Here is a 19083-nt window from a genome sequence, read left to right as displayed (position 1 = left end):
GCCAGACTTGCAGCTGGGCTCCTTCTAGGCCCCTGTCCGGCAGCTTCTCCTGCCGGGCAGGAAGTGAGGCTGACTCTTCACTGTGTGTCTGAGGAGCAAGGAGTCAGCATCCTAAGTAGTGAGGGCCCGGGCCAGTGGGGGGGACACGGTGTACAGCATCTCTGGGCTCCTGTTCTCTACAATGATATGGAAGTTCATCTTCATTTCCTTTAGTGATGTTTCAGATGTTATTCGTTTTAATAAATATCAGTATACTTTATTTTATTATACAGTCTTTTTAAAGATTACATTTTATTTACAGTTATGAGAAAATATTGGTTATATACGCCTTGTTCTGCAATACATTCTTGAACCTTCCTTACACCCAATAGTTTGTACTTCCCACTCCCTCACCCCTATATTGCCCCTTGCCCCTCACCCCTCCCCACTGGTAATCACTAGTTTGTTCTCTATGAGCCTGCTTCTTCTTTGTTATACTCACTAGTTTGTTGTATTTTTTAGAGTCCACATATAAATTGATATCATGCAGTATTTGTCTTTCTCTGTCTGATTTATTTCACTTAGCATAATGTCCTCCAAGTCCATCCATCTTGCTGCAAACGGCAAAATTTTGTTTTTTATGGCTGAGTAATATTCCGAGGTGTTTCTGTGTGTGTGTGTGTGTATGTCTGTGTGTGTGTGTGTCCATTCATCTGCTGATGGACATTTAGGTTCCTTCCACATCTTGGCAATTGTAGATAACGCTGCTATGAATATTGGGTGCGTGTATCTTTTCAAATTAGTATCTGGTTTTTTTTTTTTTTTTTTTTTTTTGAGATGTATACCCAGGAATGGAATTGCTGGGTCACTTGGTAGTTCTAGTTTTAGTTTTTTGAGAAACGGCATACTGTTTTCCAGAGTGGTCACACCAATTTACATCCCCACCAACAGTGTAGGAGGGATCCCTTCTCTCCACATCTTCGCCAACATTTGCTATTTGCGTTCCTTTTGAAGGTAGCCATTCTGACAGGTATAAGGTGATATGTCATTGTGGTTTTGATTTGCATTTCCCTGATGGTTAATTATACTGAGCATCTTTTCACGTGCCTGCTGGCCACCTGCATTTCCTCTTTGGACAAATGTCTATTGTGTTGTTCTGCCCGTTTTTAGTTGGGTCATTTGTTTTTTTGATGTTGAATTGTATGAGCTGTTTATATATGGTGGTTATTGCTCCCTTGTCAGTTGTAACGTTTGCAAATATTTTCTCCCCTTCAGTAGGTTGTTGTTTTAATTTAGTCAGTGGGTTCCCTTGCTGTGCAGAAGCTTTTAAGTATAATTAGGTCCCCGCTGTTTATTTTTCCTTTTATTTCCTTTGTTTTAGGACATGGATCCAAAAAGTTATTGCTGTAATTTATGTCAGAGAGTGTTCTGCCTATGTTTTCCTCTAGGAGTATTATAGTATCCAGTCTTAAATGTAGATCTTTAATCTATTTTGAGTTTATTTTTGTATATGGTGTTAGAGAATGTTCTAAGTTCATTGTTTGACAGGTAGCTGTCCAGTTTTCCCAGAGCCACTTATTGAAGAGACTGTCTTTTCTCCATTCAATATCCTTGCTTCCTTTGTCGTACATTAATTGACGGTAAGTGTGTGGGTTTACTTCTCGCCTCTCTATCCTGTTCCATTGATCTGTGTGTCTGTTTGGGGGCCAGAACCGCACTGTTTTGATTACTACAGCTTTGTAGTATAGTCTAACGTCAGGGAGTATGATTTCTCCAGCTCTGTTCTTCATTCCCAAGATTGTTTTAGCTATTGGGGTTCTTTTCTTTTTCCAGACACTTTTTTAAATTATTTGTTCTGGTTCTGAGAAAAATGCCATTGTTATTTTGACAGGGATTGCTTTGAATCTGTAGATTGCCTTGGGTAGTATGGTCACTGGGTTGTTTGGTCAACAACACTGATTCTTCCAATCCAAGAACACGGTATATCTTTCCATCTGTTGGTGTCATCTTCAGCTTCTTGCATCAGTGTCTTGTAGTTATTGGAGTACAGGTCTTTGGTCTCCTTAGCTAGGTTTATTACTAGATTATTTATTCTCTTTGATGTGATGGTAAATGGGATTGTTTCCTTAATTTCTCTTTCTGATACTCCTTTGTTAGTGTATAAGATGCAACAGATTTCTGTATATTAATAATAATATTTAATAAGCTTCAGTATCTTAGTTTGTGGATGATATTGATTATACACGTACTGGTACTTAGGCAGCCCAAGACTGAGTTTTGCTATTTTGTAAAACAAATTGGGAAAGTTTCCATCATACTGTGTCATGCCAAAGTAGGTAACACCGCATTGGAATAGAAATTTACTTGGAAATGTGAGAGTGATCAGCACTAAAATTGGTGGGGTCAAGAAAGAGAGAAGTAAAAGTAAGCGATAGTTAATTATTGGCTCCTTATCCCTTTTCTTCTGTCAGTCTATAAAATTATAATTATGTGTGTATAACCTGGATTTGTCTGGCTTAGTTAAGAAAGTAGGAGAAAATCAACCTGGATCAGTAGGATCCCTGCTCACCATCTCAGTTCATCCGCAGACGTTCACCGAGCCTCTGCTCTCTGGAGGGCTCGGTGTTAGCAGTGGGGACACTCGGAAAAGCAGGACAGCCCACACCTAGGATAGTCTAGGAGCCGCAGTCACATCGGGAAGTTGGTGAAAGGTCTCCTAAGTCCCATAGGGCAAATAAAAATAGGGCGAGGGGGTGGGGGTCCGGGAGAGAGCACCCAAGTGTAAGTGCCCAGCGCCAGGGCAGTTCGGGGCTTTGGGAAGCTGGGGGGGAGGTCCTTCTGTGGGAGGTGATGGTAATGAAGCTGGGTGGTGGCGGCAGGCAGACGTGCAGACGGCGCTTGTTAGTGGTGAGAGGAACGTGTCAGGTGGGAGATTGCTCTGAGAAGTCCCTCTGGGATCGTGGATACATCTCCTGGGCGAGGGGGGAAGGTGTACTTTGTTCAGGGATGCTTAGAGACCTGGTTATCCTGCCTGAGCTGCTAGGACACTCAGAATGCTCCAACTGCAGGGAGGAGTGGCGTTTGACGTGGCTCACAGTGTACTCCGTCCTGGCATATATAGTTGAAGAGGTTTGGTAACCGCCCCAAACTTGGGGTAGGATTTACTGGGGTGTGTTCTTGGAAACGGTCTGCTGGACACTTACACTGATGGGTCAGCTCCCCTCGATGGTCAGAATCCAAAGCCATAGATGAGGAATGGTCCTGGACATCGCAGGGAGGAAACACCCACCGAGGCTGAATTCCAAACAGGGAATCCACCTCCGGCCCTCCCGACAGCCCTGGGAGACCCCCGGGCACGGGGTCCGGATGTGACGGGCGCTGATGCCCCCTCCCTGGGGGGTGAGAGAGGTGAGGGCCTGGGTGAGGGAGGCCGGCTTCAGGTCTGCACAGGGAAGGAGCCCAGCGCTGCCAGGAGTCAAGGTAGAACCGTGTGGAGGGACTCGGGTTGCAGGGAATCCAGGTCGGTTCTGCTGTCAGCCCTGGGAGACCGCAGGCAGGGTTGCGGGGATCAGTGCCCCAACCCCCACCCCCGCTTCCCTCTCGGGGGTCCTGGCTGTGGAGGGGCCTGGGTCCAAGGGGAGCAAACTGAGGTGGGCAGAGGGAGGGGCCCAGGCCCAGCCTGGAGCCCAGGTGAGGAGCAGAGGGAAGGCTGAGGGACCCCCGGGGAATCCATCTCAGCGCCTGGCGTCCACAGTCCTGGGAAGCCCTGGGCTTGGTGGCCTGCTGTGAGTCCACAGACGCCCCTGGGGGTCTCTGGGCAGTGAGGGCCTTGGTGTGAAGGTGTGGGCTCGGCTCAACAAGGGGGCGTCCCAGGACCCGCCAGGGCTCAAGGTGAGGACCCTGACGGAGGACAGCATGGGCCCCACAGATCCCCACCCCTGCTGTCAGCCCTGGGAGGGCCTGGGTGGGATGAGCACTCGTGGGGCCCTGACTTCCTCACACCCGGGTCTCCGAGGGACGGGGGTCCTGCGATGAGGGGCGGGGCCTCGGGTGGCCAGAGGCTAGACGACACGACGCCTAAGTGACGACCCTGAGGGAAAACTGAGGGGACCCCGAACCCGGAAAAGAGGCCATCCCACAGAAAGGGGCCCTTGCTATCAGCTGTCCGGAGGCCCGAGGGCAGGACAGGCCCCCGTGTTGTGTCGTGACTGCGGCACCCTGGTCTCACAGAGACCGGGGACTTCGTGTGAGATAAGGGGGGGACCCTCAGATCTGCAGAGGAGAGAATCCCAGGTCCCACTGGGAGTGAAGGTGACGACCGCGAGCGAGCAGTGAGGGACCCTGGACCCCAAAACACAGTCGGTCCTGGGAGGCCATAGGTCGAAATAAGCACCGGCGGCGTTTCCCGCCATCCGGGTCTCGGAGGGACTGGGGTCCTGGGATGAGGGGCGGGGCTTCGGGGGCTCCAAGGGGAGGCTACATGCCGCCTGAGTCAAAGTGAGGACCCCGAGGGAGAACGGAGGGATCCTGGACCCCAAGACAGTGTTGGACCTTGGAGGCCTAGGGGCAGGGTGATCACCGGCGGCATTTCCCGACATCCGGGTCTCGGAGGGACTGGGGTCCTGGGATGAGGGGCGGGGCCTCGGGGGCTCCATGGGGAGGCTACATGCCGCCTGAGTCAAAGTGAGGACCCTCAAGCAGGAAGGAGGGGCCCCTGAACCCATAAAAGTGGCCATCCCACAGAGAGTCGCCCTTGCTTTCAGCTGTCCGGCGGCCCGAGGGGACGACAGGCCCACGTGGTTTGTCCTGACTTCCGCATTCGAGTCTCAGACAGACCTGGGACATAGTGAAAGGGCGGGGGCCTCAGGTCTGCGGAGGAGAGAATCTCAGGGCCGCCCGGGAGTGAAGGTGACAACCGCGAGTTAGCATTCAGGGACCCTGGACCCCAGAACAGGGTCAGTCGTGGGAGGCCATGGGGCGGGAGGACCTCGGGCAGCAGTTCCTGAAATGCGGGTCTCAGAGGGACTGGGGTCTTGGTATGACGGGCGGGGCCTCAGGTGGGCTGAGAGGGGAATCCCAGGTCCTGCCAGGAGTCAAGGTGACCCCGAGGGAGGAGTGAGGGACCCGAGATCCCAGAACAGAGGGGACGCAACCGATCCTGCGCCTGCTGTCAGCCCTGGGAGGCCTCAATGCGGGATGAACACACGTGGTGTGTCCTGACTTCGGCATCCAGGGCTCAGAGAGACCGGGGACCTACTATCAGGATGGGGCCCTCAGGTGGTTGCAGAGCAGAATCCCAGGTCCCGCTTGGAGTCCCGGTGAAGACCCTGAGTTAGCGCGGACAGGAACTCCCACCCTAGAAGAGTGGGAACCTGCCAGAGCCCAGGCCTCCTGCCAGCACGCGGGTCCAGGGCTGTGCCACCGTGTAGACCCGAGGTCTCCCCTCCTTTCTCTTCCAGGGGCTCCAGACACCGGGAGGTGAAGGCCTAGGTCTGAGACACGTGTCCTCGGGTCACAGAGCACAGAAGGCCGGCAGTGCCGGGTGAGGTGTGGGCCCTGAGTGTGTACCCGGGGGCCCCCGGAACAGAGGGGACCCCACGAGGCCAACGTCCACTCCACACACCCCGTGTTGCCCCCAGAACCTCAGGCTGTGCCGGCTGCACCCTGAGGAGCCGCCTCACTTCCCCCGTCAGGTTCACAGACGACCGTCCACCAGGAGGAGAGCCCCTGTGAGGCCGAGGGCACCCCTGAAGAGGAGACCTGTAAGTAGCCTTTGTCAGAGCCCCCCACGGTGGGTTTCTCAGCCTGAGCCGCTGACACTCCCTCTCTCCCCCAGGTCTGTGGATCCAGTTGCCCACCTTCTGTCCATACTCTTGCTAACAGGAGTTATCATGCTTCCCACTCCAAAGCATTGGTGTTACACGAAGTGTTTGCGTTGCATGCTTCAGGAAGGTCTTCAGTCTGAAAGCAGGGTGTGGAGCCTTTTGAGCGCACTCATTCCTGAGTCTCAGGAGGAGGAAGCCTCGTCCTTTTCCTCCTCCTCATCCTTCTCCTCTTCCTCCCCTTCCTCTCCTTCCTCCCCCTGTTCCTCCTCTTCTTCTCCCTCCTCCTCCTCCTCCTCCGGCTCCTCCTGTTCCTCTTCCTCCTCCTCTTCCTCCACCAGTACTTCTTCGTCTTTCTCCACCACCTCCTCTTCTTCCTCTCCCTCCTCCCCTTCCTCCTCCTCTCCCTCCTCCTTCTTATCTTCCCATTTTCTCATCCCAAGCACCATAAAGGAGGTTTCTGGTGCTGTTGGGACACCAAGTCTTCTCCAGGGTTCTCAGAGAGTCTGCTCCTCCCACATTGCCATGGCAGTCACACCATCAATCAAATCAGATCAGGGCTCCAGCAGCCAAGATGGGAAGGGCCCAAGCACTTTGCAGTCCCTGCCAGTCACTGGGTCCTTGTTTAAAGATGCCATAGAAGATAAGGTGGCTGATCTAGTGGGGTTCCTGCTCCTCAAATATCACACAAAAGAGCTAATCACAAAAGTAGAAATGCTTATTGTAATCAAAGATTACCAGGATCACTTCCCTGTGATCCTCAGCCAAGCCTCTGAGTGCCTCCAGCTGGTCTTTGGCATTGATGTGAAAGAATTGGACCCCATCAGCCACTCTTATGTCCTGGTCAACACCTTGGGCCTCACCTACAATGGGATGCTGAGTGATGACCAAAGTGTGCCCAAGACTGGCCTCCTTATAAATATCTTGAGTGTGATCTTCATGGATGGCAACTGTTCCCCTGAGGAGAACATCTGGGAAGTGCTGAGTGTGATGGGGCTCTGTGCTGGGAGGAAGCACTTCATCTATGGGGAGCCCAGGGAACTCATCACCAAAGTGTGGGTGCAGGAGGGGTACCTGGAGTACCGGCAGGTGGCCAACAGCGATCCCGCTCGCCACGAGTTCCTGTGGGGTCCCCGGGCCCACGCAGAGACCAGCAAGATGAAAATCCTAGAGCTTTTGGCCAAAATAAATGGTACCATCCCCAATGCCTTTCCTATCTTGTATGAGGATGCTTTGAGAGATGAGGAAAAGAGATCTCAAGCCAGAGTTGCAGCCAGGGCCAGTAGTAGGGTCAGGGCCAGTGGTAGGGTCAGAGCCACTGGTAGGGCCAGGGCCAGGGTCACACCCAACAGCTTCTGTCGCCACAAGTGAAGTCTGAGGCAGACTATTCACTCAGTTTGAAGAGAATAGTCACCATTCTAAGTAGTGAAGAGGCAGGATGGGGCTTGAGAGGATTGAGTATATAACACCTTTGTGTTTCTGGTATATAAGAGTAATTTGGAGATTATTTTTTCTCTTTTGCTTTTTTTCAAATGTTGTTCCTATTAATAGAAAGTTTAATTAAGTTCAAATTCTGAGTTTACAAATGACGTTGACCACAAATGCGTTGCTGTTTATGCAAGAAGTGAGTATTTTGCCTATTTTGTAGCTACAGTTATTTTGTACTACTTTTGTCTTTTAACCCTCATACTAGCTTTATAAATGATTAATCCACTACCTTTACTATATATTTACATTTACAATGAGATTTATACTTTCATATGTTTTCTTGTTACTAATTAGCGACCTTTATTTCAGCTTCAAGAAGTCCCTTTAACATTTCTCATAAGGCTGGTTTAGTGGTAATGAACTCCTTTAGCTTTTGCTTGAATGGAAAACTCTCTCTCCTTCAATTCTGAAAGATAACTTTGCTGGGTAGAATATTGTTGCTTGGAAGTTTTTCTTTCCTTTCAGTCCTTTGAATATATCATGTCACTGTATTCTGGTCTGTAAAATTTCTGCTGAAAAATCTGCTATTGTTCTTATGGAGGCTCCCTCACAGGTAACAAGTTGCTTTTCTCTTGCTGCTTTTAACATTTTCTACATTTTGCTATTTTGTAAAATTAATTGGGAAACTTTCCATCTTATTTGGTGATGTTGAACAACATAACATGGCATTGGAAAAGAACTTTCCTTGGAAATGTGAAAAAAGACTGCACTAAAATAGCTGGTAAATAGAGGAATCGAGAAAAAAAGAAAAAAATGGTAAATTCTTGCCTTCCCTTATCCCTTTTATTGTGTTGTTCTGTAAAATTAAAAGATACATACCTGGATATGCTTGGATTATTGAAGAATGTAGGAGATATTAAATCTTAATAAATAAGACTCCCTACTCATTGGCTCTTTTATTCTGCAGTCATTAATTAGGGATTGACCCTGTGTAAGTAGGAGGGACACTGGGATAAGCAAGACACCCCCATCCATAAAGTTGGGGTCTAGGAGCAGCACTCATATCAGGAAAATGGTGAGATAGTCTCTAAGTTCTAACTAAGGACTAAGACCTAAGTACTAAATAACATGTAAAAAAAGGGATGAAAAAGTGGGGGCTACAGGTAATATTCAAAAGTAAATGCCCCAAGCCAGGGCAGTTTGGAGCTTTGGGAAACTGCAATTCCTTCTGGAGGAGCTGGGTGTAATGAAGCTGGGTGGTGGCAGTGGCCAGACTTGCAGACACTGTGTCTTAGGGGTGACAGGAAAGCCTGGAATAGAAACTTGCACTTAGCAGTTATTTTTCGGATGGTGGAAAAAACAGAGAGAAATCTCCACCTGGGACAGATGGGGTAGGTGCCCTACACTCTTGTTCCAGTGCAACTGAATACAGTGCATGGACTAGTTGCTTTATACACATCATCTGCAAGGATTTCTGGAGATACATGATGATACTGCTTTGAAGTGGTACCCTCTAGACTGACACTCTTTTCCCTGGCCGTGGAAAGCCAGAACCCACTGCATTTAAAGGACATTTGAGTTAGATAATCTTAAGTACAGTTTGGACAGATGTAAGCAAGGGCTGTATCTTTGATGGGAGTAAAATGAATGAAAATCATAGTTTGCATGGAAGAGCAGCCAGAGCAGGGAGGATGGAGTTGGTCTTTGACTCAAATTCTAGGAACTCTGAGTTCCATCCAGCTGGGGAAGGCTCCCCCACATTGAAATTAAATAATAGTTCCTCTAAGAGAGAAAGTGTACCGAGTTGTTCTTTTTTTTACATTTTTTATTGAGTTATAGTCAGTTTACAATGTTGTGTCAAATTCCAGTGTAGAGCACAATTTTTCAGTTATACATGAACATACATATATTCATTGTCACATTCTTTTTCACTGTGAGCTACCACAAGATCTTGTATATATTTCCCTGTGCTATACAGTATAATCTTCTTTATCTATTCTGCATATGCCTGTCAGTATCTACAAATGTTGAAATCCCAGTCTGTCCCTCCCCACCCCCCACCCCCTTGGCAACCACAAGTTTGTATTCTATGTCTATGAGTCTGTTTCTGTTTTGTATTTATGTTCTTTTTTTTTTTTTAGATTCCACTTTTGAGTGATCGCATATGGTTTTTTTCTTTCTCTTTCTGGTTTACTTCACTTAGAATGACATTCTCCAGGGATATCCATGTTGCTGCAAATGGCATTATGCTGTCGGTTTTTATGGCTGAGTAGTATTCCACTGTATAAATATACCACTTCTTCTTTATCCAGTCATCTGTTGATGGACATTTAGGCTGTTTCCATGTCTTGGCTATTGTAAATAGTGCTGCTGTGAACATTGGGGTGCAGGTGTCTTTTTGAAGTAGGCTTCCTTCTGGATATATGCCCAGGAGTGGGATTCCTGGGTCCCATGGTAAGTCTATTCCTAGTCTTTTGAGGAATCTCCATACTGTTTTCCACAGTGGCTGCACCAAACTGCATTCCCACCAGCAGTGTAGGAAGGTTCCCTTTTGTCCACAGCCTCTCCAGCATTTGTCATTTGTGGACTTTTGAATGATGGCCATTCTGGCTGGTGATACCTCATTGTAGTTTTGATTTGCATTTCTCTGTGATATTGAGCATTTTTTCATGTGCCTATTGATCATTTGCATTTTTTTCCTTGGAGAATTGCTTGTTTAGGTCTTCTGCCCATTTTTGAATTGGGTTGTTTGTTTTTTTTCTTACTAAGTCGTATGAGCTGCTTATATATTCTGGAAATCAAGCCTTTGTCGGTTTCATCGTTTGCAAAAATTTTCTCCCATTCCGTAGGTTGTTGTTTTGTTTTACTTATGGTTTCCTTTGCTGTGTGGAAGCTTGTAAGTTTGATTAGGTCCCATTTGTTTATTCTTGCTTTTATTTCTATTGCTTGGGTAGACTGCCCTAGGAGAACAAACATATGGACCAATGAAACAGAAGAGAGAGCCCAGAAATGAACGCACAAACTTTTGGTCAACTAATCTTCGACAAATGAGGCAAGAATATACAATGGAATAAAGACAGTCTCTTCAGCAAATGGTGTTGGGAAAACTGGACAGCAGCATGTAAAGCAATGAAGCTAGAACACTCCCTTACACCATACACAAAAATCATCTCAAAAAGGATCAAAGACTTAAACATAAGACCAGATACAATAAACCTCCTTGAAGAAAATATAGGCAAAACATTATCTCACATACAGGGTTTGTTGCATCAGGTAGCAGTAACTTTAACTGACACAGCTGCTACTTCTGTTGTTAGGTTTACATAAATCATTTAATTACAAAGGTAGTAGTTTATAGGGTCCTATTTCAAAAAAGTCTAAAAATACAGAAAAATCACAGTATCCCCTTTTCAAAGTTTCTCCACAATTCAGCTCACTACTCAGAAATGACTGCAACTAACAATCCAGTGTAAGTTGTTTTAGAGCTGCCTATGGGCTTTTTCATACATATATGTATTCTATATATATATATTTATAATATATATATATTTAAAATATATATATATTCTAAAAAATCTAGTGGTTTTATTTGGCATACTTAAGTAATCGTGTGATATTGCTCTGCCACCAGCCTTTGTCACTTAACAAAAAGAAGGCAGGACCCTCCCATGACAGCACATACAACTCTACCTCACTTTTGAAACTACCCCCTGGAGTGCTAAAGTATGTGTATATCATAATTAGTTAAACAATCTCTTCCTGTTGGACACGTTAGTTGTTTTCCCTTTGTTGATGACTAACAAAATGAAATGAACATCTTTTTTATTTTTAATTTTTCTTGTTTTGCTTTTGGGGGAAGTAATTAGGTTTATTTATTTATTTATTATTGTTATCAGTTTTTGTTTAACAGAGGTACTGGGGATCGAACTCATGACCTTGTACATGCTAAGCAGGCACTCTACCGCTGAGCTATACCCTCCCCAAAATGAACATCTTTGAATTCTTGGATTAATGTGGATGTTTTCTTTATATATATACTAATGAAGAGCATGGAAAGGGTGTGAATAGTTTAACAATTTATAAATGTTTCTGGAATTTTATTCCAAAACTGCTATACCAATTCATATTCTCATAAAAAATCACAAATGATTAAAATTCTGAAATATCAACAGGGTGTTTCCCTTTTACTTTGAGAAGGGACAGTTTGGTCAGAATGACTAGGAGCCAGGGAAGGGCACCAGACAGGACACCCCAAGCTAGTGAGGGGCACTGAGAGCATCCTCTCAGTGAGAGCCATTGCAGAGTCCACAAGAGAGACCAAGTGCAAAGCCAAGTCCAGAGACCCCCCAGGCAGGCCGGCAGCCAGGGCCCTGAATCCAGAGTTCAGTGTAGGGAAAAGGATACTGAGGGAGAGAAGTTGGGGAGCGGAAGGGATACAGGACAAGGAAGAGGAACAGGCTGGGGAAATCTCTGGATCATCCTCCCCAGCTGGAAGTTGCAGAGTGGTCTGAGCGGCCAGGTCTATCGAGTGAACGGACCAACAGCATGCCAGACACTGCACCCCAACCTTAGAGTCTCCCTACCTCTGTCAGGAACAGCACACCTGGCTCCCTGCATCATTCAGAGGAGCTTCATCTCTTGACTATTCTAGCGGTCCAGTGCACCCTCGCCAGTGTCTCAGGACTGGGAGCTGCCGTGATGCCTGCTGGGGGCTGGGGACTTTCCCCCTGGGTGCAGTGCAGCCCTCCAGCGAGGTCAGGGCTCTGTGAGTGAGTGGGGTTGGTGACTGGGGACAGCTGAGATAGACCAGGAATACCCATGAGCCGTGAAAGGGGCTGCAGAGCTGCAAGGAGGGTGAAATTGGAAGGGGAAAGCCAAGGGACTAACCTCCTCAGACTCTGCAGATAAAGGGCTGAGTATGGACATGCTTTGAAAAACTGTCCGGGTAGTGTCTCTGGCTCAGGCTGCTTCCCAGGGTTTCTGAGTTCTTGGCACAATAAGGACAGGTGTCCTGTGCTATAATGGCTGGCCCATGTTGCCACCAGACATAGTCTGGGATACAAGATTGGCCCAATGTGCAGATATTTGCAGGGTAGATGGAAAACCCATGGGGATGACACCCTTCCTTATCAAACTGATAGGGACATGTGGAACCCAAGACAGGAAGTACCACGGACCATCCTGTGGAGAGCATACCCACCTCCAAGATGGTCTTGGGGCCTGAGGAAGACATATCCACAGTGACACCCTCAGTGGTAGTTTCCCATGGGAATTATGAGTTATGTGAGCAGTTGTAGCACTTTGTGTTTCTTCCATGGAGGCAGAAGGCCCAGGCAGGAGGCAGCCTCCACATTTTGAATCAGTGAATGAGATTCTCCAGTAATTTGATTCATTCATGCATTCATCCGTCAAATATTCTTGAACACATGCTGAAAAAGAACACCAAGTAAACAAAACAAAAGAACGTGACAAAACACTTAAGTCAGTCTGGGTGTAAGGATGGTGAAGTGTAGTCAGATGTGAGAGAGTTTTAGGAAATTACGAACCATGATATGCTGAGGGCAGTCTATCATGGCCCTGAATTTTGAGATAATGGCCTGCATGCTATAGGATTTCATCTCCTCTCTTGCAAACACAATTGGAAGCTAAAGTTGCACAAAGATTAAACTTAGGAAAACTTTTAATGGGGGAAAGTACTCAGCCAGAAAATCCAATTATAGAAAATTTTCCTGCATTTAAATATATTTTTTCTGTATATTTGTGGCTCATGTATACCATTACAATAATGACCTTTCAATCTCACATTTGCTGTCAGGTCACTTTTAAAGACTTTGCTCTTGACAGCCATTGGCAGGACAGAATTTACACTCTCTCTCTGCCTCCCCCAATATCCAGACACTTATCTCCTCAAACCTAGTATGTGAGTTTTAGGCAGTTGGCAGTCCTTCAATAAGGAAAGTTGCTGGTGATAAACAAATCAGGGACCTGGAGGCAACTTTGGCATCAGGTACCTGGAGGGTGGAATTCCATGATGCATCATTTATCTAGTGTACAGTGGTTGTCAAAACTTTAGAGGTGGAAGCTTTTATTCCAATGGAAGCTTTCCATAGGAATTAGCTCCATGAACATGAGCAAGGCAGAGCACTCTAGTAGAAGTGAGGACTATAATCCCAGAGTCCTGCCTATACTCTTGAAGAAGTTAGGTCTGACACCCAGCCCTAGAACTCCAAGGTCCTCCTGAGCACAGCTGGGAAAGCTCTGTGCTAGAAGACCCTTCTTAAAACATGGACCTCATGCTCCTGCACAGGCACTTATCTGTATGGACTCCATTCGGCCCAATGCACTGACTCCTAATTTTGCTGTCTGGGTTTCCAGCACTGCCAACAAATATCACCCTAACCTCTGCATTCTAAACTTATTATCCCGTTTCTTGTTTCTCAAACTCTTTTTGCCTACCTACCTGCAATCTACACATATAAGCACCCATTATCTTCCTACCCACTTGACTACTCTTAATTCTCAGCACAGAATTAGCTACACTCCCTCCAACCTACCGTCCCTGTCTCTTCCTCCCAGACCTGCTTTAAACATTTATCCTGGGAAGAGGCCACTACTAGTGTCTTTGCCTAGTAACTCTTGGCTCCAAAAAACACAGTGGGGTTTCTTTACCTTTTCATGTTTCCTTCTTTTAAAAGTATCCTCAGGTCACATTCACACACCTTCAACAAGAGTATGGAGCTTGTGTATCTGGAGGGAACTCTAATTCAAAAAGATACACATACCCCAATGTTCACAGCAGCAGTATTTACAATAGCCAAGACACGGAAGCAACCCAAATGTCCATCAACAGATGACTGGATAAAGAAGTTGTGGTATATTTATACAATTGAATACTATTCAGCCGTAAAAAAGAATAAAATAATGCCATTTGCAGCAATGCAGATGGACCTGGAGATTGTCATTCTAAGTGAAGTAAGCCAGAAAGAGAAGAAAATTACCAAATAATATCACTTACATGTGGAATCTAAAAAAAGACAAAAGAACTTATTTACAAAACAGAAAAAGACAGACATAGAAAATGAACTTACGATTACTAGGGGGGAAGGGGGTGTGAAGGGATAAATTGGGAGTTTGAGATTTGCAGATGCTAACTGCTCCATATAAAATAGATAAATAAGTTTCTTCTGTATAGCACAGGGAACTATATTCAATATCCTGTAGTAACCTATAATGAAAAAGAATATGAAAAGGAATATATGTATATATATGTATGACTGAAACACGATGTACACCAGAAATTGATGCATTATAAACTGACTATACTTCAATTGTGGGAAAAAAAGAGTATGTAATTTGGCTCATTTTATTGATATCTGTTTCCTCCGCTCCCCCAGAAAATTGCAAAGATGTTTTGTTTACTTCTATCATTTACCCAGCTGAGAGTGTTGAATCTCTAAGTATAATTAATTATAGATGTGACTATTTCTCCTTTCAGTTATATCAGATATTTTCCTTGTATTTTAAAGCTCTGCTTTTAGGTGTATACACAGTTAGTATTATTAGGTCTTCTTGGTGAATTGACCCTTTTATCATTATCTAATGTCCCTATTTATCTATGGTGATTTTCTTCTTATAAAGTCATTTTTTTATATTAACATAGTCTCTATAGCTTTCTATATTTTTATTTTATTCTTTAAATTATCAAATAGTACAATTCTTTTTTTCTTTTGTTGTACAGTTAAAAGCGACACATAGATTCATATAACCATACTCAGGATACAGAACTGTTCCATCAGACTCTCCCCCAAAAAACTCCCATGTGCTATTCATTTATAGTCATACTCTCCCCCAACGCCTTGGCAAACACTCATCTGTTTTCTATCACTGTAATTTTGTCTTTTTCAATCATGTCATAGGAATGGAAGAACAGAGAATACAACTTTTTAAGATTGGTTCCTTTTTTTTTTTTTGCACTACTTTTTTTAATTGAGTTATAGTCAGTTTACAATGTTGTGTCAATTTCTGGTGTGCATCACAATTTTTCAGTCATACGTGAATATGCATATAGTCATTTTCACATTCTTTTTCATCATGAGCTACTACAAGATCTTGAATATATTTCTCTGTGCTATACAGTATAAACTTGTTTATCTATTTTATATATACCTGTAAATATACTCAGATCTCGAACTCCCAGTTTATCCCTTCCCACCCCCACTCCCCACTGACAATCACAAGTTTGTATTCTATGTCTATGAGTTTGTTTCTGGTATATATATAAGTTCATTTGTCTTTTTTTTTTTTTAAAGATTCCACATATGAGTGATCTCATATGGTATTTTTCTTTCTCTTTCTGGCTTACTTCACTTAGAATGACATTCTCCAGGGACATCCATGTTGCTGCAAATGGCATTATTTTATTCTTATTCATGGCTGAATAGTATTCCATTGTATAACTATACCACAACTTATTTATCCAGTCATCTGTTGATGGACATTTAGGTTGTTTCCATGTCTTGGCTATTGTAAATAGTGCTGCTATGAACATTGGGGTGTAGGTGTCTTTTTGAATTAGGGTTCACTCTGGATATATGCCCAGAAGTGGGATTGCTGGCCAAACTCATGATGAAGAGAAAAGAGAGAGCACAAATAAACAAAATAAGAATGGAAAATGGAGAAATTACAACCAATACCACAAAAATACAAAATATCATACAAGAATACTATAAACAACTATATGGAAACAAAATGGATAACCTAGAAGAAATGGACAAGTTTCTAGAAACATACAGTCCACCAAGACTGAATCAAGAAGAAATTGACCACTTGAACAAACCGATGACTAGAAATGAAATCAAATTAGCAATAAAAAAAAACCTTCCTACAAGCAAAAGTCCAGGACCAGATGGCTTCACTGGGTAATTCTACCAAACATACAAAGAAGAACTCATATCAGTCTTCTCAAACTCTTCCAGAAGTTTGAAAAGGAGGGAGTACCCTCAAACTCATTCTATGAAACCACCATCACCCTGATACCAAAACCAGAGAAAAACACTACCGAAAAAGAAAATTACAGACCAATATCACTGATGCAAAAATTCTCAACAGAATATTAGCAAACAGAATCAAACAGCACATAAAAAAGATCATACACCATGATCAAGTTGGGTTCATCCCAGGAACACAAGGCTGGTTCAACATACACAAATCAATCAATGTAATACACCACATCAACAAGAGAAAGGACAAAAACCACATGATCATCTCAACAGAGGCAGAAAAAGCATTTGATAAAATTCAACACCCATTTATGATAAAAAAAAAACAAACCCTCACCAAAGTGGGTATAGAGGGAACATATCTCAACATAGTAAAAGCTATATATGACAAACCTACAGCCAGCATAGTACTCAACGGTGAAAAACTCAAAAGCTTCCCACTAAAATCTGGGACAAGACAAGGTTGTCCACTCTCACCACTACTATTCAACATAGTCTTGGAAGTCCTAGCCACAGCAATCAGGCAAGAGAGAGAAATAAAAGGGATCCAAATTGGAAAAGAAGAGGCAAAATTGTCACTGTATGCAGATGACATGATACTATATATAGAAAACCCTAAAAGTTCCATACAAAAACTACTAGAACTAATAAAAGAATTCAGCAAGGTAGCAGGATACAAGATTAATGTACAAAAATCAGTTGCATTTCTTTATACTAATGATGAATCAACAGGAAAAGAAAGTAAAGAAACAATCCCTTTTAAAATAGCACCCAAAGTAATAAAATACCTAGGAATAAATCTAACCAAGGAGGTGAAAGACTTACACATGGAGAACTACAAAACATTGAATAAGGAAATTAAAGACTTTAAAAAATGGAAAGATATCCCATGCTCCTGGATTGGAAGAATCAATATTGTCAAAAAAAAAAAAAAAGAATGTTTTCTTTCACTTAGGAAATTGCATTTGAGAGTCATCCAGGTTGTTGTGTGTATTAATAGATGGTTCTTTTCTTATTGCTGGGTAGCATTCCGTTGTATGGATGCACCACAGTTTGTTTATTCATTCACCCATGGAAGGACATTTAGATAAATATTAATAGATTTTGACAATATGAACAGAGCTGCTCTAAACATTCATTTGTATGTTTTTGTAGGAACATAAGTTTTATTTCTTCCAGGACTGGCATTGCTGAGTCATATGGTATGTGTATGTTTAGAAGAAATTGTCAAATCATTTTCCACAGAGGCTGTATCATTTTACGTTCCAACCAGTAATGTATGAGAGTTCAAGTTGTTCTTCATTCTTGCTAGTACTTAGTAAAGTCAGTAATTTTTAAATTTTTACTCACTCTCGAGTGTGCATTGTCTTATCTCATCTTGATTTTAATTTGAATTTCTCTAATGGCTAATGATGTAGAAAATTTTTCATGTACATATCTGCCATCTACATGACGGCTTTGGCGATGTATCTATTGACATCTTTTGCCCATTTTGAAAATTGGGTCATTTGTTTTCTAATTTTTGAGCTTCAAGGAACTTTTATGTATTCTGTATACATCTTTAGTTACATATATGATTTGCAAATACTTTGTAATTATCTGTAGCTTGACCTTTTATTCTTTCTCTTTAATTTTGAGGAAATCTAATTTATTTTTCCCTTTATGAATCATGATTTGGTGTTATGTTTTAGACCTCTGCCTAACTGTAGGTCATGAGATTTTCTCCTATGCTTTCTTTAAGAGTTGCATTTTTGGGGGGAAGGGGTTACTTCTTTTTTGTATATATATATTTTTATTGAAGTATAGTCAGTTTACAATGTTGTGTCAATTTCTAGTGTACAGCACAATGCTTCAGTCATACATGGACATACATATATTCATTTTCATATTCTTTTTCACCATAAGTTACTACAAAATACTGATATATCCAGAGGGAACCTTAATTCAAAAAGATACGTGCACCCCAATGCTCATAGATTTCTTTAAAAGTTTTATAATTTTTATTTAACATTTAGATCTGTGCTACATTTTAAGCTGATTTTTGAATGAAGTGTGAGGATTAAGTAGAGGGGTTTTTTTCTTTTCTTTTTTAAAGTATGGATGTCTAATTGTTCCAATACAACTTATTGAAAAGACGAACACTTCTCAATTGGATTGTTTCAGTCCTTCATAAAAACTCTATTTCTGTGGTTTATTTCTGGACTTTCTAATCAGCTCCATTGAGCTATGTGTTTACCCTTTAGCCAGTACCACACCATCATGATTACTATAGCCTTATCTTAAAATCAGGTAGTGTGATTCTTCCAACTTTATTTTACTTTTATATAATTGTCTTAGCTATTCTTGTCCCTTTGCCCTTCCATAAACTTTTTGAATCAGTTTGTTTATATCTACAAAATATCCTGCTGGAATTTTGATTGGTATTGCTTTAAAGTATAGATCAATTTAATGAGAACTGACATCTTCACTATGTTGAGTCTGCCAGTCCAGGAACACAGTATGTATCTCTATTTATTTCCTATTCATTTAGGTCTTTTTTTTTTTCATTTTTTAACACTTTTTATTGATTTATAATAAACTTACAATGTTGTGTCAAATTCCAGTGTAGAGCACAATTTTTAAGTTATACATGAACATATATATATTCATTGTCACATTTTTTTCTCTATGAGCTAACATAAGATCTTGTATATATTTCCCTGTGCCATACAGTCTAATCTTGTTTATCTATTCTACATTTTGAAATCCCAGTCTACCCCTTCCCACCCCCCGTCCCCTTGGCAACCACAAGTTTGTATTCTATGTTTATGAGTCTATTTCTGTTTTGTATTTATGTTTTGTTTGTTTGATTGTTT

General features: G+C 43.1%; 1 protein-coding gene across 1 annotated transcript; it reads left to right on the top strand.

The window, feature by feature from the left end:
- Positions 1–6326: 6326 nt before the first annotated feature.
- Positions 6327–15401, top strand: LOC135320159 (melanoma-associated antigen 10-like). Its single transcript, XM_064482853.1, has 2 exons — positions 6327–6959; positions 15333–15401. The coding sequence occupies exons 1-2, from the start codon at positions 6327–6329 to the stop codon at positions 15399–15401; spliced, it is 702 nt and encodes a 233-aa protein (XP_064338923.1).
- Positions 15402–19083: the final 3682 nt, after the last annotated feature.

Source organism: Camelus dromedarius, chromosome X (assembly GCF_036321535.1).
Source record: "Camelus dromedarius isolate mCamDro1 chromosome X, mCamDro1.pat, whole genome shotgun sequence".
NCBI classification, from domain to species: Eukaryota; Metazoa; Chordata; class Mammalia; order Artiodactyla; family Camelidae; genus Camelus; species Camelus dromedarius.
This window is presented reverse-complemented; position numbering and strand designations above follow the sequence as displayed.